Below are 26807 nucleotides of genomic sequence, written 5' to 3'. Positions count from 1 at the left end.
AAAATAGTGACCCCCTTAGAAGGTGCCGCTGCTTTGATGGCCGCCTTCTGCTTCAGGATGGTGCCTATCGTAGATGGATTCCGGCCATACTCCTTGGTGATCGCACTTAAACGCATGCCAGACTCGTACTTTTTTACGATTTCGAGTTTCGTCTCCATCGAGAGCATCGTCTTCTTCTTCTTTCCTTCGGCAACATTCTTGGGACCCATGGCTACAGTATTAAGCTCAATATGTAATACACTACGTACGTTATATACAGTAGTATGTATAGTAAACACTAATACAGTACAGTGCACAGTAACGAATGTTTAATAACGATAACACGTGGCGTACGAATGTATTTAACACTACGTCAAACAAGCGAAAGCACACAATGTCTGTTAACGATACCGCAGTCGGAACGAAAAGAGAGAGAGAGAGAGATGAACGCCCGTGCGTAAGCAAGGTGGGATAGTTGCCGACCAATAGGAAAGCAGGATCTTATGGCGTCAGCTAGCATCTGAGTAGGGAGATAACCAATGGGTGAGCGGGAGGCTGTAAGTGAGTTTACCCAAGTTCAAAGTCTGGCGGCGCGCGCTTTTTAAAATTACTCTCGGCTACGAGTTGGGATCTCGTAAGCTTTTCGTATCCTGAAATTTTATTCGCATACTGGGGCATAAAAATCTTCGAATTGCTTTTCGTATCCTGAATTTTTCGTAAGCAGAAACTTTCGTATCCAGAGGTATCATTGTAGTTTATTTTAGTTCATTACTTAATTATTAGGCTAAATTCTGTTGAGTTGTATTATGCAACCTCTGTTATTACATAAAGTATTATATTAAAAAAAATGGCAACGAGGATTGTTGAGAAAAGTGTGGACTGAAATATTGACATCCTTGCTCTCCCGACGGTCATTTAACAGGATTGCCATAAATTCACGAAAAAAAAAAAAAAAATCAACAATGAATGTTCTGCCTGCAAGAAATAGGTCTCAACTGCTTAAAAAATACTGAAAAAATAGCTCAAGCTTCCGCAGGGGTAACTTCCCCCGCAGAATCTATGAGTACAGTACCAAAGAATCTTGTTATAATTATAAATGCCGACAGAATACAGTAGTTGGATTATGATTAACAAGTTTGCAGATGGTGACAGGGTAGAGTAGAAGCAATGTTGGCCATTATTGGTCCAGAGAGTGTGGATCTGGTAGTTTTGTTATGTGCTCCTGATAACATTAAAAAATTTTTGATAAACTCTGAAATTAGGGGAACATAACTTGAGTGGAAAAGTGAGTTGAAGGGGGCTTTTTATTTTGATTCCTAGGCTCAGAAACCAGAGGAAACTGTAGCTGGTTATGTAGTATCATTTTCCTTGCGATCCATCACAGGACATACAGTACCAGTCCCACGAAGAGTCACTATAACTGTCACAGTTCAGTATAGCAAGTAAAGGAAAGAGTTAGAGCTGGTTGTGATCTGTTGAAAAAAAATTGTGCTATTCATTAGAGTGGATGAGTCAAATCAGGCTAAACAAGTTCTCTCGCTTGAGGGTACACTCTAGCACACTATTCTACCTTATTTCTCTTCCTCTTGTTTTGTTAAAGTTTTTATATTTTATATAGGAGATATTTATTTTAATGTTATTCTTCTTAAAATATTCTATTTTCCTTTCCTCATTGGGCTATTTTCCCTATTGGAGCCTCTGGGCTTATAGAAATCTGCTTTTCCAACTAGTGTTGTAGCTTAGCTAGTAATAATAATAATAATAATAATAATAATAATAATAATAATAATAATAATAATAATAATAATAAACGAGGACAACATCCTGAGTATTCAAGATGTTCAAGATATCTTGAAGAACTAAGAAAATATGTTTTTCTCGTGTGTCGCTACCTAGAAATCCCAAACAGACAAATATAATACTCAATTTGGGAGCATGGATCTCCAAAATGCTTGACATCTTCAAAAACACAAAATAACACAGAGCTACAAAAAACACGTCTGAAGGTTCATGGGAGCTAACAAGGAATGATGGGAGAAGAATAGGTAGTGGTGGCGGTGGGGGGGGGGGGGGGGGGGGGGGCAGTAGCTGTAGTGAACGACACCTCGTAGTAACAGGGGATTTTGAGGAAGGAGAAGTCTAATTGGAGAGGGATCTCTGGTAGTGGTATCACTTGCCCCAGTTTCAATACCGACACCCTTTACGGGTGAGCGAGCTGGATATATTCCTAGCATTCCATGCAACTTTTTTCTCTGGTATATTTAGCAGTATTTATACCTTTGAAATGGTGCTTTAAGGAGCATTTCACGGAGCGACACAGGTTGAGCCCAGAAAATATGTTTTTCTCAGAAATGTGAGGGTTGGAAAATTTTGAGGCTCATATTGGTATGATGTAATCACAAAAATTCTTCAAAGCTAAGTTTGTGCCTTATGCTCTAAGGGACGAGGTGGTACAGCAAATAGACTGTCTTAACCCTTTTACCCCCAAAGGACGTACTGGTACGTTTCACAAAAGCCATCCCTTTACCCCCATGGACGTACCGGTACGTCCTTGCAAAAAAATGCTATAAAAATTCAGGCATTTTCCAAGAGAATAAGACCAACCTGACCTCTCTATGACAAAAATTAAGGCTGTTAGAGCAATTTAAAAGAAATATACAGCAAAATGTGCTGGGAAAAAAATAACCCCTTTGGGGTTAAGGGTTGGAAATTTCCAAATAGCCCGGGGGTAAAAGGGTTAAGCAAAAGTGTTCAAAAAGATCAAAAGAAGTGATTGGGTTTCACCTATTGTTGTCACTCTGAAATATAATGGACAATTGTGTTTGTGGAATAATTAGGAAGTATAAATTAATGCACAAATGGAGGATCTGCCATACAGCCTACTTACGGTAGTAGGTATCTTTACTACCTTAGCTGGAGAAAATATATTCTCTAAGCTCAATCCAAGTTAAAGAGTATGCACAAGTACATTTAAATGAACATTCGAGAAAATATCTAAATATGAACACTATTAAGGGTTTCTATAAAGTGACGCAGCGTCCGTATAGATTGAAACTGCTCCTCATATATATCTGTTTGTAATGGATAAAATCCTAGTGGGAATTGTTGTTTTATCAATGATATTTTGATCACAGGAAATCTGATGAGTATTTAGGAAGACACAATATTGGATTAGATAGAATGTCCAAAGTAATGTCAAAGTTAACCAAGAAAAATAAAAAATTTTGGCAAATAATATCACTAGTCTTGGAATTGCCTCTTTGGAGTCTTTCAAAGACAATCTGAGGATTGTGGCTGAGGACGATGTCATGCCCAGCCAAAGAATGAAGTCCTGGGAATGCTGTTCCACCAGATATTTTTTCTTGTATTTTGTATCAGCAAACACAGAAAGATAATGCACCTGTTCCTGATGGGTAGGAACTAATGAACTATTCACTTATCCTTAGAAGGAAAAAGCAGCAGTAGTTGCGTAGTAGGCGTTTTGCAAAAATTTCTGTGGGACTTCTAGTGTGCCGTCTTCTCCTTCAGGAGGAAGTGACAGATTGTTATACTAGGACTCAGTCAGATGAATCTGTATGCGAGCTGAAGGTGAACATTACTATCACCTTAATCATATTTGTTGTGACATAAGATGAATATCCTGACCCTTAGGAAGCTGTTCTCTCCCTTTCCGGAAGGATTATCGGCTTTCATCCTTCGGGGTTGGTCGAAGAAATGTGAGCCCGTCTTGATGGTTTTCCTCTTGGATTGAATGCAGGTGAATGGTCATAGCTTCGATTTAATACTGACTACATAGGCTAGGCAAAGGTAATACAGTATGTTTCACACACATTCTCCGTTCCTGCCGTGAAGAGAAGTGTTCTTGCCCTTAGAGAGCCGCTCTCCTCTCTCAGGAGGGAGTAACACGAAGCTCACCCGCTGACTGATTCCTTCTTGGTCCATCAAGAACAGCTATCGCTATGGCACCAATTTCTAGTGAGTGGTTCCTCACACACCAATCATCATTGCCATAGACCGGGTAGGGGTAGAGAATATGCTATCCACCTCCTCGGAGGGAGTGACAGGGCTCACCGTGCGAATATTTTCTTAAAACTTGGATAGCCGAACCAAAAGCCCACACGGCAAATATTTCTGACATACCTTAAATATGGAATGGTTTCTCCAGGTATCGAGTACCTGCCATATCCCGGTAAAGTGGAAGTTGTCCATCCACCTCCCTGGTCCTTTCCGTGTGACACTATTTGCCCCGAGTTGAAATTACCGTTCTGATAGCTCTCAGGTAAATCCCGGGAGAACACATGCTACATGTCTCTGACCAAAGCAGTTTTCAGCAAATTGTGGACTTCCTCATCTGCTTCTACCCATGAAGCTCCTCTGTAGAGTTTGGATCCCTCCTTATGGGAACTTTGATCAGTCTTGTCTACCCTGGGACTTAGGGTCTCAGGGTGGGATTTATCTTATCCTCAGCATGGGCATATGTGCCTCCTGCTTACCTGAGTAGGGCATCATAGTGTCTTTCCCTCAAGACTGTCTCTTCTTTGCTTCAGCAAGAGAATTGGAGAAGAATAGATTGTGTGGATCCTTCCCCTAAGGAGATCGGTCAATGCATTACCTATCCTAGGACTTAGGTCCCACGTTGGGATGGACCTCGTCCTCAGAAAACTGCTGCGCAAGCCTACTGCTGACCTGAGGAGAGCATCATAGTGGTCTTTCCCTTAAGATTGTCTTTTCACTCTGTATTGGCAGGAGAATAGGAGAGTTTCAGGCTCTTCATCATGCCAAACCTTTAAGGAATGGGGGTCATGTCAGTTTTGTTGTCTCGCTAACTGCGTGACGAAGACCCAATATCAGTAATTCTCAAAAACTAGTTTGGGGCCTTCTCAATCTTATCTCTCTATGTTAGTTGAAATAAGGATGCCTGGTGTCACATCAGTGCACTGCAGTGCTAGTTGAAGAGGACTTGACACATTGAATTCAAGCATTGCAGCCTTCTCAGTCTCTAGAAGGAAGTATCCAGACACTGGTCTTTCTGGCTTGGTCAGGCTGCTTGTCTGCAGGTAGCTACTCAGTAGTTGTGTAATGCCCCCAGCTCCCTCATGGGACTTAGTATGCCTCCCACCCAAGGCAACATGTTCAGCCTAAGTCACGTTGAGGTAGGTAGGTAGGTAGGTCTTTGATCAACTTAACACAAAAAAATTATGCAAGCCATGGGCTCTTGCACTAAGGCAGCCTGTAAAGTTGAGGTAGGGTGACTGGCTCTTCTACTTCTTTCTTGTTTCCCTCTTAAGGGGTACAAGAGCCATAACCGTTACACACTGGTCAGACGTGTGATGCCGGCGAGTTACAAGGCGTCACACCTTTATTATTATTGTTGTTACATGCTAAGCTACAACCCTAGTTGGAAAAGCAGAATGCTGGTAAGGAGGAGGATGAGTTGATATCTCTACAAACATTTCTCTTGATGTACCTGGTTTGACACTACTGTGTCAAGTACTGGCTTCCTTTTAAATCAATACCGTACTTGCCAAGGACCTAACAACTTCTATATCCCTATGATTAGCTTTTAGGATGTTACTGGAGCAACCTTCCTGGTTCCCGTACATGACCAAAAAGTTAGACGTGCGCAGGGAAGAAAAGAACCTTACAGTTTGGTTCTTATGGACTTTTAGTGCTTGATGCTCCCTATTTTAAAGAATAAAAGGTTTATGCAATATGTATGTATGATCAAATAATTTTTAAATGTAATTTGTATTTTTCATAGCTGTAAAACTGAGTCCTTTAAATTAAACTTCCCACCTAAACAACCCCTCTCAGGCCTAGTATAAAAGTGACAAGTGGGTGAGCAGGGATTCCCCCTTGCACGACCTGTCATTAATCAATTATCTTCTTAATTCAGTGGCTATTCCAGTACTGCTGAAGACATATCCCTACTTTAAAGGACCCAGGTTTCTATTGCTAGGAAAAATACAAATTACTTATAAAAATTATATATTATGAAGATAATGCTTCTCTAAAAGAGTAAGAACTTAAAAAGATTTGACACCCAAAGTGCAATATGTATTCTTTATATAATGGAAATTACTCATGTTGTGCTTGTAAGACTTACACCATTGTTGGTTTGAAGATTCAAAAGAGTATTTTGAGTCCCAGGTGCCTTGTTAATCTTGGTTATGAAGAGCTTGCGGTATTCTGGGGTGTGATCGTCTTGGTAAGTTTACCAGAACACTCTTGTCTCTTCCATGAGTACCTAACAAATTTTATTTTTCTTTTAACACAGAATCTTGCGCAGTCAGCCAAGGTACAGGTATAGGAAATGAATGTATCAATGTGTGATTGTTAAATGTCTGCATGTTTGAGATCTTCATTATTTAATGTGATTATGTACATACCTGTTTATGTGGCTGCTGCTTTTTAAGTCCAAAATTACAAATCTATCAATCTTGATTGCCTTGTACAGTTGTATGTTAAGTGAATGATTTCTATATTTTAAGTTTATTTAAAAAAGTTATGCAAATACCTATGAAATCATGTTTCTTGACAAAAATATAATCTGCAATATTGAGTTGAGAAATTGGTTTTGGTATGTTGCAGTATTCTGTCTTCTACCATGGGTTAATGATGCTAATTTTTTGTCCCCCATTTTAGGAATTATAACAGTTTTTTTTTACAATAAATCTCTAGATTTTGGGCAGTAGGGTTGAAACATTTTTGGTAATCTTAAATAACAGATTATAAAAAAAATGGAGTACATTTTTTAATGATTTTACTCTTACCAAATATTTTTTAGTGTGTATTTTTAATATAAGGCTATGGAAGGCATTCTGTTTTAAGTGTCCCAATAATGTCATGTCAGTAACTGAAGCCTCTTTTTTTATAGTGGGGAAAAAATTGATTTTCCGAAAATACTTTTAACCAGTTTTAGGTGACTGCAAACTTACGGTAAAGTAAAATCAAATCTCTTTCTTTTATGTACATGGATATAAGTACAGACTTTGTAGGGTAAGTAAATATTTTTAGCAAAAAAGAAAACTTGTAATTATGATGCTTGAATCTTTGTGACATGTCCCTGATGCATGTTCTTTCCAGGCCGCCCATCTATTGAATGGATTTTGCAATGTTAATTCCAGCTCTATTTGTTGCTCTTGCATTTGTCACCGTGAGATTTTAAATTCTCTACATGTGTACTGAATATATACTGTACATACAGTTTTTATATCTTCCTATAAAATGTGATTGTTATTTTTTCAATATTAAACTTACCCGATAATCATGTAGCTGTCAACTCCGTTGCCCGACAGAATTCTACGGGAGGGATACGCCAGCTATCACTATACTAGAAGGGGGTGTACTCACAAGCGCCACCTGTGGCCAGGTACTACAGTACTTGTTGTTGACGCCACCTCACTTTTTCCTCTGTCGTGCTTCCGGCAAGACGTTCTTGGATACGCTTATGATTTTGGAGTATTGTTCACGGTTTGGTGAAGTATTTCTCTAAAATTTGCAGCTATTCGCTATACTGGAAACTTCTATATTAGCTTAGTTAGCTTTTGGAATTAATTTGATTAATTATGGTGACGAAGAGAGTATGAACTCTCTTTCACCTTTAAATGGCCGACCCTTCCCTTAGACGGAAGTGTTGGTGTCTAAGAGAGTATAGACTCTCTTTCTTAATTTTGCTTAACAAAAGTTATAGATTTATTTTATATCTCTCCGCCTTTTATAGGCCTCTTCGATTAACTTCCTTTTATTATAAACTTATTAAAATTAATTTTTATATTTGTTTATATTCGACCTTTCCTAATAGTAGGCGGTCTTTTCTTGGTACCGAAGTTAATTAACATTGAGCCCGTCATTTCGGTTTTACCTGTTAACATATTATGCTATTTTAATGTTTTTGAAAGAATTTCTTTGATAGTCTCGTACTGTTTTCAAAGTTGAACTAACGTTTTGTTTTGTCTCTGCAGTTGTTGACGTTAAGAACGTTCAACTTGCGTTCTATCGTTACGATAGAGAGAGAATTTTCACGGTGTCACGTTGCAGTAAGAGTAACCGTGTCTAGCGTTTTGTTCATTCTTTCTTAACTTAATGGTTTTAATTCTAATAAAGGAACTTTTCATTTTGGGAAATATTTTCCTTTAACAATAATATGTTTTAACGATATATATGATTGGGCTCTTCTCTCAGGTTCTAAGTAGAGAGAGAGAGAGAGAGAGAGAGAGAGAGAGAGAGAGAGAGAGAGAGAGAGAGAGAGATAGAGACGTAGGGAGAAAGAGGAGGATAAACGTTTCGTTCAAGCGAGTAACGTTGTTATCGTTTTTGCTCTTCTCCCTAGTCTCTTTAGGGGAAGAAGGTAAACGTTTCTAGAGTTTTTTCTTGTTCTCAAGCTTTATGCGGTGAGAGAATTTAAACGTAGTTTATTTGATCTAGTGTTTAGTCTCTTTCCAGCCACTGAATTATTTATCTTTCATTAGATTTTTCTGTTACATTGTAATTCTGTTTTCGCAATTACTAACTTTTGAGAAAGGATAGAATTGCGTGTTTCAGGTACAAACCACTTAAAGTTTCGAGTTCAGTGAAATAAGTGCAAACAGAAAATCAAAAGTGATAAGTGATTAGCGCAAAGTGTCAGTGTTGTGCGTGAGGGTACTTCTGTGCGTGCCAGTCGTCCTCCCAGTCCGGGACCTCTTGCAAGCTCCCAAGCCCAGGGGAGAAGCAATGTCGAAGGGCAAAAGGATTCGGCAGGCCTTGATCGGCGCACAGAAGTATCCTCGGTGGTTGCGGGCGTGTCTTACAGAGACCGTCACTCCCACCCGCAGACGATTGAGCCCTTATTTTGCTCGTCTGCAGAAGAAATTTCGGGGAGAAAACGCTGGTCTCAGGTCTCAAGACCTCTTAAACGTAAAGTCCAGACCTATGCCAGACGTACGAAGTTAGAGTTCTACAACCCGGATGCAGTCATTGGGTTAGCTCTGACTCTCCGCAGTCATCAGGTGACTGCACACCTCCTAAGAGAGGTAAGGTGTTGTCGTAACAGATCTCATCTTCTGTTAAGGCTTTGCCTCAGCAGACCTTAGCGTCTGCCGACCCCAAGATGACTTTGCTGCAGTCCATGCAGTCACAGCTTGCGGTCTTAATGCGTGAGTGTCAGGCTGAGAAGGTTACACCTCCTCCTGCGATCGCTCCGCCTGACCGCAGTACTGCCTGCCAGGCGTACGATGTTGAGGCTCCTCAGGATACCTTACCACGTTCTGAGTTTACTGTTTCCAGTGGTGTGCAGCTCCCTCCGCCTTCCTTAAGGCAACCTCAGCAATGGGAACAGGAAGCTTATACCTTACTTCCTCCGCTTCCACTTGCAGTTCCACCAGTGAGGCAACACTCTCTTGAGGTACAACAACCTCTCCCATCCATGAGTCAGTCTCCTCAGCTCTCGCTGCAGCGAGCTCAACCCTCCTCAAGGCAAGCACAACACCTTAGCCTTGCGCCTCAGGAGCCTCAACTCGCGAGACAATTACTGTGTTCTGTGCAGCCACTACCTCATCGCTCACAGCTCACACTTCAGGAACCTTAACTCGTTCCTCAGGAACCTGCTACTGCGCATCCGCAACCCTTACAACAAGCGCAACTCTTGAGGCAGCAACCTCATGCTATGAGTCAGCCACCTCAACGCATGCATCTGCCACTTTCTCCTCAACTTGAGAAATAACAAATGACAATAATAACACCTCATTACTTTCATAACTTGCACTTGTAATCATATACATGTATGCCTACACAAACATTATGATAATGGAGGTTATTTGTCTTACTTATATAAAAATATATATGTATTCCTTGCAATATATTTTTAACAATATCGCAAAATATGGCAAAAATATCTTCAAAACAAAAATGAATCATGAGTTATGAATGTAAGGTAAATATTATGTTGATATTAAAACCCCATGCAAGCATGCATAAAGCACTCTAGCACTGGTCATGGAATTTCTGAGAAATGTTAAATGCCATGCAACACGCTCTGCTTACCTTACAGCATGCTCTACATACAGCATGCTCTGCATACAGCATGCTCTGCATACAGCATGCTCTGCATACAACATGCTCTGCATACAGCATGCTCTGCATTCAGCATGCTCTGCATACAACATGCTCTACATACAGCATGCTCTGCATACAGCATGCTCTGCATACAACATGCTCTGCATACAGCATGCTCTGCATTCAGCATGCTCTGCATACAACATGCTCTGCATTCAGCATGCTCTGCATACAACATGCTCTACATACAGCATGCTCTGCATACAGCATGCTCTGCATACAACATGCTCTGCATACCTTACCGCATGCTTCTCAGTCACACATCTTTGGTTGTTGCCAACTCACTAGACTGTCAAGCAGTTTCATAACGTTGCCTTCTAGTCTGCTGCTTTTGCACCAGTGAAACCCTCACTGAGAGAACTTAGCTTTTCTCGGATATGGTCCCTGTAGATGAGAAAGTGCTTTTCTCCCTCCTTCTGATATTCCGTTGAGGACTCTGTCATTTGGAGAGGAGCCTTTAGCTGCGTAGCCTCCTATGGACTTTTATTTAAGCATAACATGCTTCCAGGGAAGGTAATGGTTCCACTTCAGTCGCTAATCCCGTCTGTTACCACACCTGCTCCCATAGACCTTGAGCTGTGTTGCAAGACATGCAGTCCAAGCTTAGTCCTTGTTAGAGGATTTTTTTGTTTACGGAGTCAATGTGTCACTGGGAAGACGTTCAACAACCAGCAGAAGTGACTTGTTGTGACGCAGTGCGGCAACCTCAGCAACCCGATAAGGAGTTGTCTGTACGACCCAGACAGTCTAGACAGCTTCGGGTTGTCACTGTACTTCCTCGCTTCCCCATGGTTGACAGTTCACAGACTGTGCAGCAGTACCATGATCTTGTGTCCGGCTCCGTCAGACGACTGGCTTTTAAGAGCTCCCACAAGTCGTCGCTGTCTGGAGATTCTCAAATGGACTATGGATCTGACCAAGGAACTGGGCCTCCTGGTCAATTTTGAGGAGTCTCAGCTCGTCCCATCCCAGACCATTGTCTCCTTGGGTATGGATCTTCAGAGTCGAGCTTTTCGGGCTTTTCCGTCGGCCCCAAGGATCTTCCAAGCCCTAGAATGCATCCAGAGCATGCTGAGAAGGAACCGATGCTCAGTCAGGTAGTGGATGAGTCTAACAGGGACACTTTCATCGCTGGCCCTGTTCATCGTGTTAGGGAGACTCCACCTCCCCCCCCTTCAGTATCATCTAGCTGCTCACTGGATAAAGGACATGACGCTAGAGACGGTCTCAGTTCCTGTTTCCGAAGAGAGGAGGTCTTCTCTCGCGTGGTGTAAGAACAGCTTTCTTCTCAAGGAAGTCTACCTTTGGCTGTTCAGAAACACGACCGCCGTCTCCTCTCGGACGCATCAGACACGGGCTGGGGTGCGACTTTGGACGGACAAGAATGCTCGGGAACATGGAATCAGGAGCAAAGGACACTTCACATCAATTGCAAGGAGTTGTTGGCGGTTATTCTGGCCTTGATAAACTTCAAGTCCCTCCAGCTTAACAAAGTGGTGGAGGTGGACTCTGACAACACCACAGCCCTGGCTTACATCTTCAAGCAGGGAGGGACTCTTTCGTGGAAGTTGTTCTAGATCGCAAGGGACCTCCCCATCTGGTCTAAAGATCGAAAGCTCACGCTGGTAACGAGGTTCATTCAGGGCGGTATGAATGTCATGGCAGATCACCTCAGCCGGAAGGGTCAGGTCATCCCCACAGAGTGGACCCTTCTCAAGAATGTTTGCAGCAGACTTTGGGCCCTGTGGGGTCAGCCAACCATAGATCTGTTCGCTACCTCGATAACCTAGAGACTCCTGTTGTATTGTTCTCCGATTCCAGACCCAGCAGCAGTTCACGTGGATGCTTTTCTGCTGGATTGGTTCCATCTCGACCTGTATGCATTCCCGCCGTTCAAGATTGTCAACAGGGTACTTCAGAAGTTCTCCTCTCGCAAAGGGACACGGCTGACGTTGGTTGGCTCCGCTCTGGCCCGCGAGAGAATGGTTCTTAGAGGTACTGCAATGGCTGGTCGACATTCCCAGGACTCTTCCTCTAGGAGTGAACCTTCTAAGTCTACCTCACGTAAAGAAGGTACACCCAATCCTCCACGCTCTTCGTCTGACTGCCTTCAGACTTTCGAAAGACTCTCAAGAGCTAGGGGCTTTTCGAAGGAGGCAGCCAGAGCGATTGCCAAAGCAAGGAGAACATCCACTCTCAGAATCTATCAGTCTCTAGGGGAAGTCTTCCGTAGCTGGTACAAGACCAATGCAGTTTCCTCAACCAGTACCACTGTAACCCAGATTGCTGACTTCCTGTTATATCTAAGGAAAGTAAGATCCCTTTCAGCTCCTACGATCAAGGGTTACAGAAGTATGTTGGCAGCGGTTTTCCGCCACAGAGGCTTGGATCTTTCCACCAACAAAGATCTACAGGACCTCCCTAGGTCTTTTGAGACCTCAAAGGAACGTCGGTTGTCCACTCCAGGCTGGAATCTAGACGTGGTCCTAAGGTTCCTTATGTCATCAAGATTTGAACCTCTCCAATCAGCCTCTTTTAGGACCTCACATTAAAAACTCTTTTCCTCGTGTGCTTGACAACAGCTAAAAGAGTAAGTGAGATCCACGCCTTCAGCAGGATCATTGTTTTCACATCTGAAACGGCTACATGTTCCTTGCAGCTAGGTTTTTGCTAAACGAGCTTCCTTCACGTCCTTGGCCTAAGTCGTTCGAGATCCCAAGCCTGTCCAACTTGGTGGGGAATGAACTGGAGAGAGTACTTTGCCCAGTTAGAGCTCTTAGGTACTATCTAAAAAGGTCTTAACCTTTACAAGGACAATCAGAAGCCTTATAGTGTGCTATCAAGAAACCTTCTTTTCCAAATTCTAAGAACTCAGTTTCTTACTATTCAGGCTTCTGATTAGAGAAACACATTCTCATCTGAAGGAAGAAGACCTTGCTTTGCTGAAGGTAAGGACACATGAAGTGGGAGCTGTGGCTACTTCAGTGGCCTTCAAACAGAGCCATTCTCTGCAGAGTGTTATGGATGCAACCTATTGGAGAAGCAAGTCAGTGTTCGCATCATTCTATCTCAAAGATGTCCAGTCTCTTTACGAGTACTGCTACACCCTGGGACCATTCGTAGCAACGAATGCAGTAGTAGGCGAGGGCTCAGCCACTACATTCCCATAATCCCATAACCTTTTAACCTTTCTCTTGAATACTTTTTATGGGTTGTACGGTCGGCTAAGAAGCCTTCCACATCCTTGTTGATTTGGCGGGTGGTCAATTCTTTCTTGAGAAGCGCCGAGGTTAAAGGTTGTGATGAGGTCCTTTAGTATGGGTTGCAGCCCTGTATACTTTAGCACCTTTGAGTTGATTCAGCCTTCCAAGAGGACCCTCTTAATGAGAGAATGCCTTGACGAAGTCATTGAGCTTCAGCACGGCATTTCATTCCCGTGCTGAATCTTGGTGACGGGCAAGAGGGCTCTCGAACTTCGGGAAATTGCTCCCCCAGTTCGAATCTAAATTTCTCTCTTTCATCTTTTTCTTCTGCTTAATATTACTTCGACCTTCTCCTAATTTCATCAACTTTCTTTCATCTTGCTGTCCTATCTCTATGATTATTATCTTTCTTACTTATATATATATATGTAGATGTATGCATATATATATATTTATTTATTCTATTTGCTCATTTATTTATTTATTTATTTTTTTTTTCTATTTTATTTAAATGGCGTGGATATTTCCACATTCGTTATTACTGCCTGCTTAGATGAATGGGAGAAGGGATCACGGTTGGGAGGTATTCGCATTCAAAGCTATATATGAGAGTATTGGATGATCTCAGCCATCCCAAAGATGGTTTGGACCTTTTTGGCGGAACTACTCTCAAGGGTTGGGTCATCGGAATCCAGGGGGATCCAATCCTTGAGGTGGGACTCTTGGCTTTTGGCCGGAAGCCCATCATTACAGATATGGGGAGGATGATTCCATATTACTTTGGTCTCAGTCCTAACAGGCGGGTTTAGCTTACACCTGTGCCTCTATATCTGTTTTGATGCTATCCTTCGGGTAGGGTATGGAGTGGACCATCTGGGAAGTATACTCTCATTGTGCCGATAGTGGAGAATACAAATTTCCTTTCCAACGTATGATACTTTCTTATAATTCTCAAGCAGGTACCCCAACCAAACAACAACAAAAAACCTGAAAATCCCACCCTTAAATATGGACCCTTCAAATGCTGACTCCCCATCCCCTGGATTTGCTGACTCCCCCCCGGCACTGTTGACGACTTCTGCTAATTCAATTAAGGAAAATTCTGTTGATGACTTAGGAACAAAAAAGGACCCCTCTACTAATGTTTCAAAACCAATTAAGTCGGGTAACAAAGGGAAACTAAGAATTCTTCATGTTACCCAAATTCCAATAAATACTGATTATGATATGATATATAAAGCATTTAGATGCTATGGAATGATAAAAGAAATTAGAATGAAACTTGAAAATGAAAAATGGCATTCATGGATAACTTATAATAATCATGAAGAAGCATTCAATGCAATATGTAACATCAATGATATCAAAATTAATAACCTAAATGTCATGGGTGCCCTATGTGATAAGATACCAAACAGTTTGGATGTATATAGACCTGCTGACTGGTTTGAGAAAGATATAGATTTAACTATGCTCCCCCAAAGAAAGCCGAAACCACCAATGTGGCTTGTTGCCGAGCCTAAAGGGAGTAATGGGAATTATTTTAAAATTAGCAAACTAATTCAGAAAAAGGTAGGAACCATTGCACCTGGTGATATATCTCGCTTTGGGAAAAATAGCTTCCTAATCCATGCTAAATCATTCACGCAATCAGTAATACTGTCTAACCTTACGACAAACAGTGATGAGGATATGTTAGATGTCAAACCCCACCTAAACTTTAGTTATGGAAGGGGAGTAGTCTTCAATAAAGATCTTTACGAATTTACAGAAGAGGAAATACTAGCCATGTGCCCATTAACAGTGTGGAAAGTCCATAAGATTCCTGGGACGTCAATGATTATCCTTACTTTCCAGGATGCTGATGTGCCTTTCCACATCGATATTGAAAATGAAAGAATAAAAGTTCGACCTTTTAAACAAAAGCCCTTACAATGCTTCAAATGTTTCAAATTTGGACATCCTTCTAAAGTTTGTAAAAATGAAAAAATGTGTAGCATCTGTGCCAGTCCCTATCATGGAGAGTGTACACTTGAGCCCAGCTGTTTGAATTGCAATTCAAACCATAAATCCACTGACAGGAGCTGCGAGATTTATAAGTTTGAAGAAGCAGCCCTCAACAAATCCAGTGTGGAACACATAAGTGTAGGACACGCCAAAAGACTACTGAAAAAACCAAACAGCTATGCAAATGCACTGAAATCAAGAGAAAATATACCACAGGAGACATCGAACCCACATAGTGCTGCCAGTAATTCCCAAAAAGGAAATACATCATTTAATGATAGTAGAGTTTTACGTGATAAGGTAAGCATATTGCCTTCCAAGGCTTTACCACTGTGTATTAAAACTGCAACACTGCCCACTTCTATACAAACTTCATCCCCCATTACCAACAATAGTGCTAACCTCTCTCAGGCCATGTCCTTGCCTGATTTGATGGAAGTTCCACCCGAAACAAAGTTACCAGGTGCACCTGTGGTAGGGAAGGTGCAAAAACCTGGTAAATCCTCACCACTGATAAATAGGAAAAGAGAGAGACCTCCTTCTCTCTCTCCACCCTCCATTAGAAACGTCAAGGTTATGACATCAAATAAATTTGATGTTTTGTCTGTTGATGTTTCTAATGGACCAGAAGATAAACTGAATAAATCAGAAATTCAAGTTGAGGTCCACCATCCACCTCAACAAAAAGATCAAAAGGATGCAAAGAAAAACACAAACATAAAACCCATTATAACAAGACCACCTCTGAAGAAACCTACAGGTAATAATGTTAGATTAAAAACTGCTAATGGGAAGACCTCATCCAAGATGTCTTCCAGAAATAATCCATAGTTTTCTCCTCCATTTTGCAATGGAACTGTCAGGGTTTGAGGGCCAAATATGAAGAACTTAAGCTCCTAATTCATGAGCATTCCCCCATAATTGTATGTCTACAGGAAAGTATGCTTGATTCTAACACTCCTAGTCCTCGAGAGTATGTTAGCTATAGAACACCATATAATCAACAATCAGGGAGCCATGGCGGAAGTCTTGTATACATTCGTCGAGATGTTCCCCAAATACCTATGTCTATACGTACAACCCTGCAGGCAGTTGTTGTACAAATTGATATAGGGAGAAAATATACAATTTGCTCTCTGTACTTACCTCCAAATGATATTATTTTATATGATGACTTAGCAGAGGTCATTCAACAACTCCCTCAACCATTTCTCTTACTGGGAGATATGAATGGTAGACATCCTTTATGGGGTGATATCCTAGCAAACACAAGGGGCAATATTATCTCATCAATTGTGGAGAATGAGGATGTGGGACTCCTTAATACAGGAGAGCCCACACACTTCCATGTTCAGACAGGTACCTTGTCATGCATTGACCTTTCAATTGCAAGCTCTAACTGTCTTCTTGATTTTGATTGGAGGACATTAGATGATTGGCATACTAGTGATCATGCACCAATCATTATAAACACCAACAATGGTCCACCTTTACAGAGATCGCCACGATGGAATCTTGACAAGGCGGACTGGGAAAAGTTTCGTGAGCTAAGCGAAATTGAGGGGGATGCTGAACAGGTTGAAAATATTGATGATGCCATAGACTTACTGAATGGAACTCTCCATACAGCAGGAGTCAATTCAATTCCCAAAACAACAGGGTTATTCAAACGACGACCAGTCCCGTGGTGGTCTTCAGAACTAACTGCCCTCCACAGAGCCACAAGAAGATCTCTAACACGATTGCGTAGACTCCGAACCGATGAGAATTTAATTATGTACAAGAAATGTAGAGCACAGTTCCGTCGTGCCATGAAAGAAGCAAGGCGCCAGTCATGGATGTCTTTTGTTTCCTCCATTAACAGTAGAACACCACCATCTTCTGTGTGGAGGAAAGTAAAAAAGATAGCTGGCAAATTCACCCCCAACCCACCACCAGTGTTGAAGGTGAATGGTCAGTATGTAACTGAAGCAAATGATGTTAGCAATGCCCTGGCTAGTCATTTTTCAAATGTATCCAGCAAGTGTGTAGGAGCCCCTGGTCACCAGTATAGGAGCGTTGAAGAAAAGAAAATTTTAGATTTTGGAACAAGAAGAGAAAAGAGTTATAATTCTCCTTTCACTGAAAGAGAATTTGATTCCGCACTTGCTCATTGCAACGATACAGCCCCTGGACCCGATGGAATTCCATATGCAATGATTAAACATGTACATTTTAATACAAAGCTATTTATTTTAAGCATTATTAATAGAATATGGCATGATCATAGTTACCCAAGTGTTTGGGAACTAGCCATTATTTTAGCCTTTTTAAAACCCGGTAAAGACAAGTTTTTAGCAGCAAACTATCGTCCTATTGCATTGACATCTTGTTTATGTAAAATCATGGAGAAGATGGTCAATGCAAGGCTGATATGGTACCTTGAAAAGAAAGGTATTTTATCACCGATTCAATGTGGATTCCGAAAAATGCACTCAACGACTGATGTGTTGATACGACTAGAGTCTTCTATTTGTGAAGCCTTTGCTTCCAAACAGCACCATGTTACAGTATTTTTTGACCTTGAAAAGGCATATGATACCACATGGAGATATGGTATACTTAAAACCATTCATGAAATCGGATTGAGAGGAGAGCTGCCACTATTTATTCAGGCATTTCTTTCACATAGAGTTTTTCAAGTGAGAGTTGGGGAAGCTCTATCAGAGAGTAAGTGCCAGGAAGAAGGAGTTCCTCAGGGAAGTGTGCTGAGTGTAACCCTTTTTTGCACTAGCAATTAATGGGATATCCTCAGCCATTCCCCAGGATGTTCTCCCAACATTATTTGTGGATGATCTCTCAATATCATTTGCTGGAGCCAGAATGGCAACGGTTGAGAGAAAACTACAGCTCTCAATTGACAAAATTATCCAATGGGCCGATATGAATGGATTTAAGTTCTCAACAAGTAAAACTACTATTGTACATTTCTGTCGTATACGGGGAGCACATCCAGACCCGGATATATACATTAAAGGTCAACGGATACCATGTGTATCGGAAACCAAATTTTTAGGTTTGATATTTGACTGTAGACTTACATGGGTTTCTCACCTAAAAGCACTAAAAGCAAAATGTGTTGAAGCTCTGAATATTTTAAAAGTATTGTCCCATACATCATGGGGGGCAGACCGCAATACTATTTTAAAATTATACAAGGCCTTGATTTTTTCCAAAATTAGTTATGGTTGTGAGGTATACTCTTCAGCCACCCCAAGCCGGTTGAAAATATTAGATTCAATACATCATGCAGGTATTAGATTGTCCACGGGAGCATTCAGAACATCACCTATCCCAAGTCTCCTTGTTGATGCTGGAGAGTTACCACTAGACCTTTACCGGATGTCTTCTATCCTTCGGTATTGGTTTAGATTGCAAAGACTCCCTAATTCTTTAGCCTTCCAGACTGCAAGCCTTGTAAGGCACCCAACATACTTTGAAATGCACCCAAAATCTCCTCAACCCTATGGCTTTCGGGTGAAACAATTATTAAACAGTCTGGATATAATTAGATGTAAGGTACTTCCATTCAAGATATCATCAACGCCTCCATGGAAGTTACCAGAGATATCTTTTTGTAAATATTTTATAGGAGATAAGAAGAATATGTCAGACCTAGAAGCCAGGTCTCTTTTTAATGAACATGTTAAAGAACATAGAGGATCAACTTTTATCTATACTGATGGCTCCAAATCTGATGCTGGCGTTGGATTTGGGGTACATAGTAATAGTTTTAATTGTAGAGGTGCACTTCCTCTGACCGCTTCCATATTTACTGCCGAACTGTATGGCATATTAAACCGCTGTTGAGAAAATAGCATTGGAGAAGGAGGGTAAATTTTACAATTTTTTAGTGATGCAAGGAGTGTCCCTTCAAGCTATGGAAGTTTTTAATTCTAATAACCCTCTAGTTTTAAAGATTTTAGAATGGCTTTTCCTTATTGGACGGAGAGGTATAACAGTTCAATTTTTGTTGGGTTCCAGCACATGTAGGTGTGTGTGGGAATGAGAAGGCAGATTCACTGGCTAAGAATGCTGCATCCGAGTTGCTGCCAAGAAGGTATCCCATTGCCTGTAATGATTTTCTTACCTGACATCAAGAAATTGGTTTGCAATAAATGGCAACAGCAATGGGGATACCCTAGATGCGAATAAAATGCGAGAGGTAACAAATGTCATATATCCTTGGAGGTATAATATGATGCCCCGAAAAATGGGAGACGTCTCTTTGTCGTCTCCGTATTGGTCACACTCGGTTGACACATGAGTTTCTGCTGAAGGGCCAACAGCGACCCGTAATTGTGACGACTGTTTAGTACCTTTAACAGTGAGGCATTTTGTTGACTGAAATGCCCCAATTATAACAACTTAAGGAATAGATATTTGTTTGAGGCTCGAGATGAGGTGGGCAGGTTCATCCTTGCCAAGATTCTTGGAAATGATGTGTCCTACCATGCAAGTGGCATTTTTAGATTTATTTCAGAAGCAGGTCTTCTGAAAAATTATTTAACTTTATGACATTCAACTTTTATGATTTTAATTGAATACTCTTTTATTTTTTATTTTATTTTATTTTTTATTTTTGTATACATAAGTAATTGTTACCGGCGTCAATGACCTCAGATGTCAGGATGCCTGAAAACTTTAAATCAATCAATCCAAGAGGAACGCTGCGCTCAGTAAGGAAGACGATCTTATTAAAGGCAGAGTAACGGTTTCAAGTCGACTTCCTTACCAGGTACTTATTATTTCATTGTTATTGTGGATAACTGATTATATGAAATACGGGATACTTAGCTATCCTTTAGTCTTGTACACTGGTTTTTCACCCACCCCCCTGGGTGTGAATCAGCTACATGATTATCGGGTAAGTTTAATATTGAAAAAATGTTATTTTCATTAGTAAAATAAATTTTTGAATATACTTACCCGATAATCATGATTTAATTGACCCACCCTTCCTCCCCATAGAGAACCAGTGGACCGAGGAAAAAAGTGAGGTGGCGTCAACAACAAGTACTGTAGTACCTGGCCACAGGTGGCGCTTGTGAGTACACCCCCTTCTAGTATAGTGATAGCTGGCGTATCCCTCCCGTAGAATTCTGTCGGCAACGGAGTTGACAGCTACATGATTATCGGGTAAGTATATTCAAAAATTTATTTTACTAATGAAAAATAACATTTTACATAAACATCTTTTGATTGAAATGCTTCTTGCTGTATAGGTACAGTATTGTATGGCATAATCATGTCTGATAATGCCAGTGTTATTATTTATGAGATGACAATAACTCAAACATTCCAGTGTTAGATCTGGGCATTATTGAGCAGTGTTTAGTTTACATGATGGAAGTGAATTGTTCAGCAGTGCTTTGCTCTGGCTTTTGTTACATTCTGTGTTTGGCAGTTTCTGTTGGCAAGCCTCACCGTTGTCTCGTGTGTCTGTGACTTCTTTTTGTATCTATTGCAACAGTTAGAGGGAGAGGAGAAAGGTAATGTCACTTAATTTTTCTCAGTAATTCCATTACTATTTCATGTTGATTTTCATGATACGGTATAGTATGGTATAGAACAAATCATCTGCATTCTTGTTTGGAGTACAGTACTGTATTTTATTACTATAATTCACTCCAAAAATATTTACATGATCATTATTTTTTTTTTTTATATTGCAGCATATTTATCGTCATTCTGATGTTTTAAGGGATTTTTTATGAGGATATTTATCATCATTCTAATGTTTTAAAGGATTTTTTATGAGGATATTTATCATCATTCTAATGTTTTAAAGGATTTTTTATGAGGATATTTATCGTCATTCTAATGTTTTAAAGGATTTTTTGAGGATATTTATCGTCATTCTAATGTTTTAAGGGAAATTTTATGAGGATGTTTATCATCATTATAATTTTTTAAGGGATTTTTTTCTTAGGATATTTATTGTCATTCTAATGTTTTAAGGGATTTTTTTATGAGGATATTTATCATCATTCTAATTTTTTAAGGGATTTTTTCTGAGGATATTTATTGTCATTCCAATGTTTTAAGGGATTTTGTCTGAGGATATTTATCGTCATTCTAATGTTGTAAGGGATTTTTTATGAGTAGAGCCTTGAAGAAATTTTTTTAGAATTATTCTTAAACAATGGATTGTATATCTTGTTTATGAAACAGGCATATTAACGATATCTTTACTTTGCCTCAGTAAGTATGTGACATTAGATACTTTTATCTGGATTGCATATTTAGGTAATTCTTTGTCGGTATCATTACTATTGAAATGACTTTTAATTTGAAGAACATGAAGAGAAGTAACATATTTATATTTTGAAAGTAAACGAAATTTGCAACTAACCTAAATATTTCTCAGGAAAAATTTTAGAATTGGAAAGTATATAAAGCTGATATGCTAAGATATTTCTTAGATATCTTGACCTTTGTGAGATAGGTCCAGATTGTCCTTTGTGAAATTAAGAGTTTTCTACGAAGGGAATACACTTCCAAATTAAAAGAATGTAATGACACAATAGAGTTCTTTATATGTTATGTTTTTTTTTGAAATACAAAACACTGTTTCACAGTTTCCCCTCACTTGTAAGAGCATATCTGGTAAAAGTTTCAACTATTTATTAATGGTAGTAGATAGGCTGTCTTCCTTATGCTTATTCACTTTTTACACAAGCTCTTAATATCTGAAAACTCACCTGATTCCTGCGGCTATCAACTCATTCATTTCTTTGTACTGTATTAAATTTTAAGATTGTTTCACTTGAGTCATCATTTCACTTGCTGGACTGTTTCACTTATTATCAGTTATGGGATACCAGTGGTTTTAGAAGAGACAGAAATGGCTTTTCAAGGGTTTTTGGATATGTTACAGTCGACAATAGTTTTTTTGTATGATACCACAAAGGCTTATACTGTACTGTATAGTCGTACATCATTTTAAATAATTCCCGGTGATTCTCACTGCTCGCCTGGGATACCTCTTAGGATGTGAGGATTTTCTAAAACCTCTATTGCTGCAGTTGCACCAATAGGATGCTGACCTTCAACGGTCAAACCATACCGGGCAGATTTTTGCATTTATGTGATGGTTTGCTTCAGTTCTTCCGACACATCAATTCCTGTGCTTACAAACTTTTACCTAAACTTTCAAAAGAAGCTATCAGTGTTTGCAATCATAGGTTAAAAAGCAGCCCTCCCTCAATTTTAGAGCTTTGTTCTATCGAGGCAATGGCCACTGGAGACTTTCAGCACTTTGAGAAGTCTCCCCATATGAAGAACAATTTAACTCAGAGAGAGGACTTCTCTAGTCCTTCACAGCTCCACCAGAGCTTAATACGAACGGCTGGAAGAGGCATCATTATTGCACCATGTAATGAATACGATTTTCCTGTTAGCTTTTACATCTTTTACTGTCTTACTACATCACACTTTCCAAGGGTGGGTTTCTTTATGTCTACTTTTCTCCATTTTTTTGCAAGAACTGAGAACCATACTACAGGCGTAAAGATCCAACTGTGGAAAACTTTTTCTTTGTTGTGTTAGTGCTTTGACACTATCTTTAGTGGACCAGACACTTGTGGGAGAGAAATTCAGTACTGTATCTTTTTTTTTTTTCTTATCGTCAGCAAAGGGAACATATTTACAAGAATACTTTTCTCGACTGTTTTGAGATTTAGAGTAAGAAGTCAAGCTTTGGGTCACCTTTAACCATTTTGTACCAACCGTGTGTCACACGATCGTACATAAATTATTTTGTATATATTATGCTTGTATCTGCGCTCTTCCCTCGCACTAAAAAGAACCTGAATAATCATGTCTCCGGTTTTCCTCTGTAACATTGTCTGTCATGTGAACATGAAAATGCCTGTTGCCTTGAGGTTTTGTATATAAAGGAGTGTTCTATAACAAAGTTACTCAGTTGATTGCTCCCTGCCTTTGAGTCGCAACCTTTCTCTCGGCCCGTCACAATTTATTGCCTTAAAATCAGTAGGGATATCTATATATTATGGGATGAAATTCAACTCCAGCTTGAAATTGAGTGGCAAAATTCCAGGGATTTTTTTTTTTCTAATACATTATTAGTATTGTAATGATATCAGTACCTCACTAATAGACTGACCATGCAGATGGGTAGTTCTCCCTTCTTGATTGTATAGAGGAAATTCAATCCAAATACAAAATTGATTTCATTAACAAATTCTGTATGAAAGGACATCGGAGGTACAAAATCTGACCCACTTCTACTGTAATAAATGTGAGTAATGTAATTATGTCACATGTAACTTCATCAAAATTATGCTATTCCTACTATCAGGGAGTTAAATTTTGCTATTTCTCAATGGGTGGTCAAATAGTTTTCAACTTGAGGTTAGTAGAGCTATTCCCTGTGGCTTGCCACTTATTTGTTCTGTAAGAATGAATCACTCGGTTAAAGTCTCCACATGGAATGCAGTATTCATAATCAGCCTTGAAGATGGAATATGATGAGGGTAATTTCATCCATCATGATGATGATCTTATATTTTAACAGAACATCCAAGTCCTTCATTTGACTTCTCGGTATATATGCTTTATTATTAATACAAGTTAGAAATGCTTAAATTCATAAATCCCTTCACCAAAACTGTTTCTTCCCTATGGTAGCTAAACATATTTCAATAAGTTTACATTAAGTCAGTGCCATAGGTTTACTTGTCCTGGCTGAGCGTAGGTTATTAGAAGTATGTGAAGTTTGCTCCCACACCAGAACACTAGATTTTTATATCATAATTATAGTTTTTTTTTTTTTCTTTAGTATTTCCCTTAAAGTGCAGTTCAGGGAGAAGGGGGATACAACAAAAGTGCATAGGTTCAATCCATTGCTGTACTTGAAGACCCTTTTTACTGCAATATTCCTTACCTAAAATATTTTTAATACATAATATATTTTCCTATGACATTCTCTTCTTTCTTTCTATTTTTGTTAAAGCAAAATTCAATGAATACTTCTCACATCTAACCTGTTCAGAAGTAGGTAGTTCAGGTAAAAAGGTTATTGGGTATTAAAAATCCAGTTATATATCATTGTATATTTCAAAAAAACAGAGGCTCTTTCACACTTTTGAAAGTAACGCTTCAGTTGAAGAATGGAAAAGTTTAACAATGGTTCGAAGGTAAACTAAAACATATAACAATTAAAAGATAAATGTTATTAAACAATCAAAGTAGCTGAAGCTAAAACAGCAGATTAATAGGAAAAGGCAGTTTTCTGAGTGAATGGTCCTAATGTTCAAATAACTAGTCGCCAGGTAACGATGTTTTGTAGCCTACTATGGATTCCTTTTGATTGTCTTGGTGGTTGTCTGTTTTCTAAATGGTTAATGCTCATATCCTGCACATGTGGCTCTCCTTTGGTGTCAGCATCATGGCTATGATCAGTTGCAACAATGCCATGAGCTTGTACCTGAGGAAACTGAGGAATATTATTATATAATTGAGAAAGACCAGATCAATGTATTTCCATTGAGTCAACAAATGACTCATAGCTTTGCAAATCATAAGATAAGGGTCACAGAAAGGTTTTTTGATTTTAAAGCTGCTCTGATTTAGAACAGAAATCATAGCATATTTTTTTATGGAAACCTCTCGTCAGTTTTTACCTTCTTTACGGATTAAAGATTTATGTTATTTGGTTACCTCTTTAGTCAGTTTTATTTTAGGACTCATCGGATTTTTTCTCATGCATAAACTATAGTATACTGTATATTGGTTATGTTTAAAATGTATGAAATTAGGGTTTTCCGACTGAGCATTCCATTTGTATGAATACAGTAGAGCCCTAAGTGCAGAATTGTCCCAAAGCATATGATATATTTATTTACTCTTCTTGACAGTTACGCGGTGGTGGATATGAGCCAGAGCCACACTACCCAAATTGGCGCAGAGTTCATAAACCTATTGATCGTCACCACGTTTTGCTTGAGTCAATTACAAAGCTTATGGATGGTTAGTATTCAAAATTTTAATTATATCTACAGTATATCTAATTACTGATGTTAAAATTCTCTTAAGCTACCAACTTTTGGTGTGTCCGAATTAGTTCGGTAGATGATTATAGGAGTTGGTCATGTGTTGTAGTTTAAATAAAACTTTGATCTATCAAATGATAGGGATTGAAAGGTTGATTTTATTCAGTTTTTACTTTTGACATTATTGGGAGATGTTTAAAAGTTTTTAAACACGAGTTTTCTAAAATTTGTTGAAACATTTATTACCATTACTAGCTAAGCTACAACCCTAGTTGGAAAAGCAAGATTCTATAAGCCCAAGGGCTCCAACAGGGAAAAATAACCCAGTGAGGAAAGAATATAAGGAAATAAATAAACAATATGAGAAAATGAACAATTAAAATAATATATTTTGAAAACAGTAAATCATCAGAACAGATATTTTATGTATCAACTAAAAAAAAACTTATGTCAGCTTGTTCAACATAAAAACATTTGTTGCAAGTTTGAACTTTTGAAGTTACACATTACCTTTCCTCCCAATAAAATAAGAGTAGGTGGTTGCACTTTGCTCGATTTAGAAAAGATGACTTATATCAAGGAGATATTTGATAAAATCTTTTACATTGATTTACATTTACATTTTCATTCCAATTTAAGAATGTATCAATCAATGGATGCTTGTTTACCAAGAACTGTAACACATAGGAAGAGCATGAAAAAAAAACCTCTAGATATTAAAACTACAGGCCATAAAACATTGAGCTTATATTATAATTAATAGGATTTTATTGTTAATTTACAGTACTACTTAGTCTATTTCTTTCTCTACTGATTGCAATTCTTAATAACTATTATATAAACAGAAACCAAGTTTCAAATTCTTTGTTGATGACTCTTTTGGATTCATTTTAATAAAATCCTTCTTTACAGGGGTCAATGATACTAGCTCTGGAACAGACAAGTGGCTGAGCAGGTTGGAGAGTAGTAACTGGATGAACAACATCAAAGAAACATTGAACTGTGCCTGTCTTGTTGCTCAGTGTCTGGATCAGGTAAGAATATTCCGTTGCGCTCTTTCCCATCATGGTATGAGCGTGGAAGCTGCAAAAAACAAAATTGTAAATAAGATGATTTGTTATAGGTAACATTTAAATGTACTGGCATGTATTTTTTTACTCAATTTATATTTTTTATGAAATTGCACTAATACGGTATTCAATTTTCAGGAAGGAGCTTCTGTCTTGGTGCATGATACTGATGGTATGGATTCAACTCTTCAGGTGACTTCTCTTGCACAAATTATATTGAACCCAGACTGCAGAACAGTCAGAGGGTAAGTGATTTGATTAGAGTATACCTGATTTATTCTGCATGTCATGGTAGTTTCTCTTAGGGTGTTACCATGTTTTATAAAGCTAAACAGTTTTTTCTTAACTGATTATGGGCTTGACAAACCTTATATTTTTTTATTGATTTTTACTCTACA

The 26807-nt window shown here is 39.1% G+C and overlaps 1 protein-coding gene across 3 annotated transcripts in view; it reads left to right on the top strand.

Moving 5' to 3' along the window:
- LOC137642802 (myotubularin-related protein 9) overlaps positions 1 to 26807 on the top strand; it is a 113730-nt gene that overhangs the window by 47063 nt on the left and 39860 nt on the right. The window contains exons 7-10 of one of the 3 annotated variants that reach the window (XM_068375668.1): positions 6257 to 6277; positions 25205 to 25316; positions 26252 to 26373; positions 26548 to 26654. In XM_068375668.1, the coding sequence (XP_068231769.1) occupies positions 6257 to 6277; positions 25205 to 25316; positions 26252 to 26373; positions 26548 to 26654 (362 nt within the window). Of the gene's footprint in view, positions 1 to 6256; positions 6284 to 25204; positions 25317 to 26251; positions 26374 to 26547; positions 26655 to 26807 lie in introns of all 3 variants that reach the window. The other 2 variants (XM_068375667.1, XM_068375669.1) reach the window with 2 other exon arrangements.

The sequence above is a fragment of the Palaemon carinicauda genome, chromosome 6 (genome assembly GCF_036898095.1).
Source record: "Palaemon carinicauda isolate YSFRI2023 chromosome 6, ASM3689809v2, whole genome shotgun sequence".
In the NCBI taxonomy this organism is placed as follows: Eukaryota; Metazoa; Arthropoda; class Malacostraca; order Decapoda; family Palaemonidae; genus Palaemon; species Palaemon carinicauda.
Note: the sequence above shows the minus strand (reverse complement) of the source record. Positions and strands in the feature narration are given on the sequence as shown.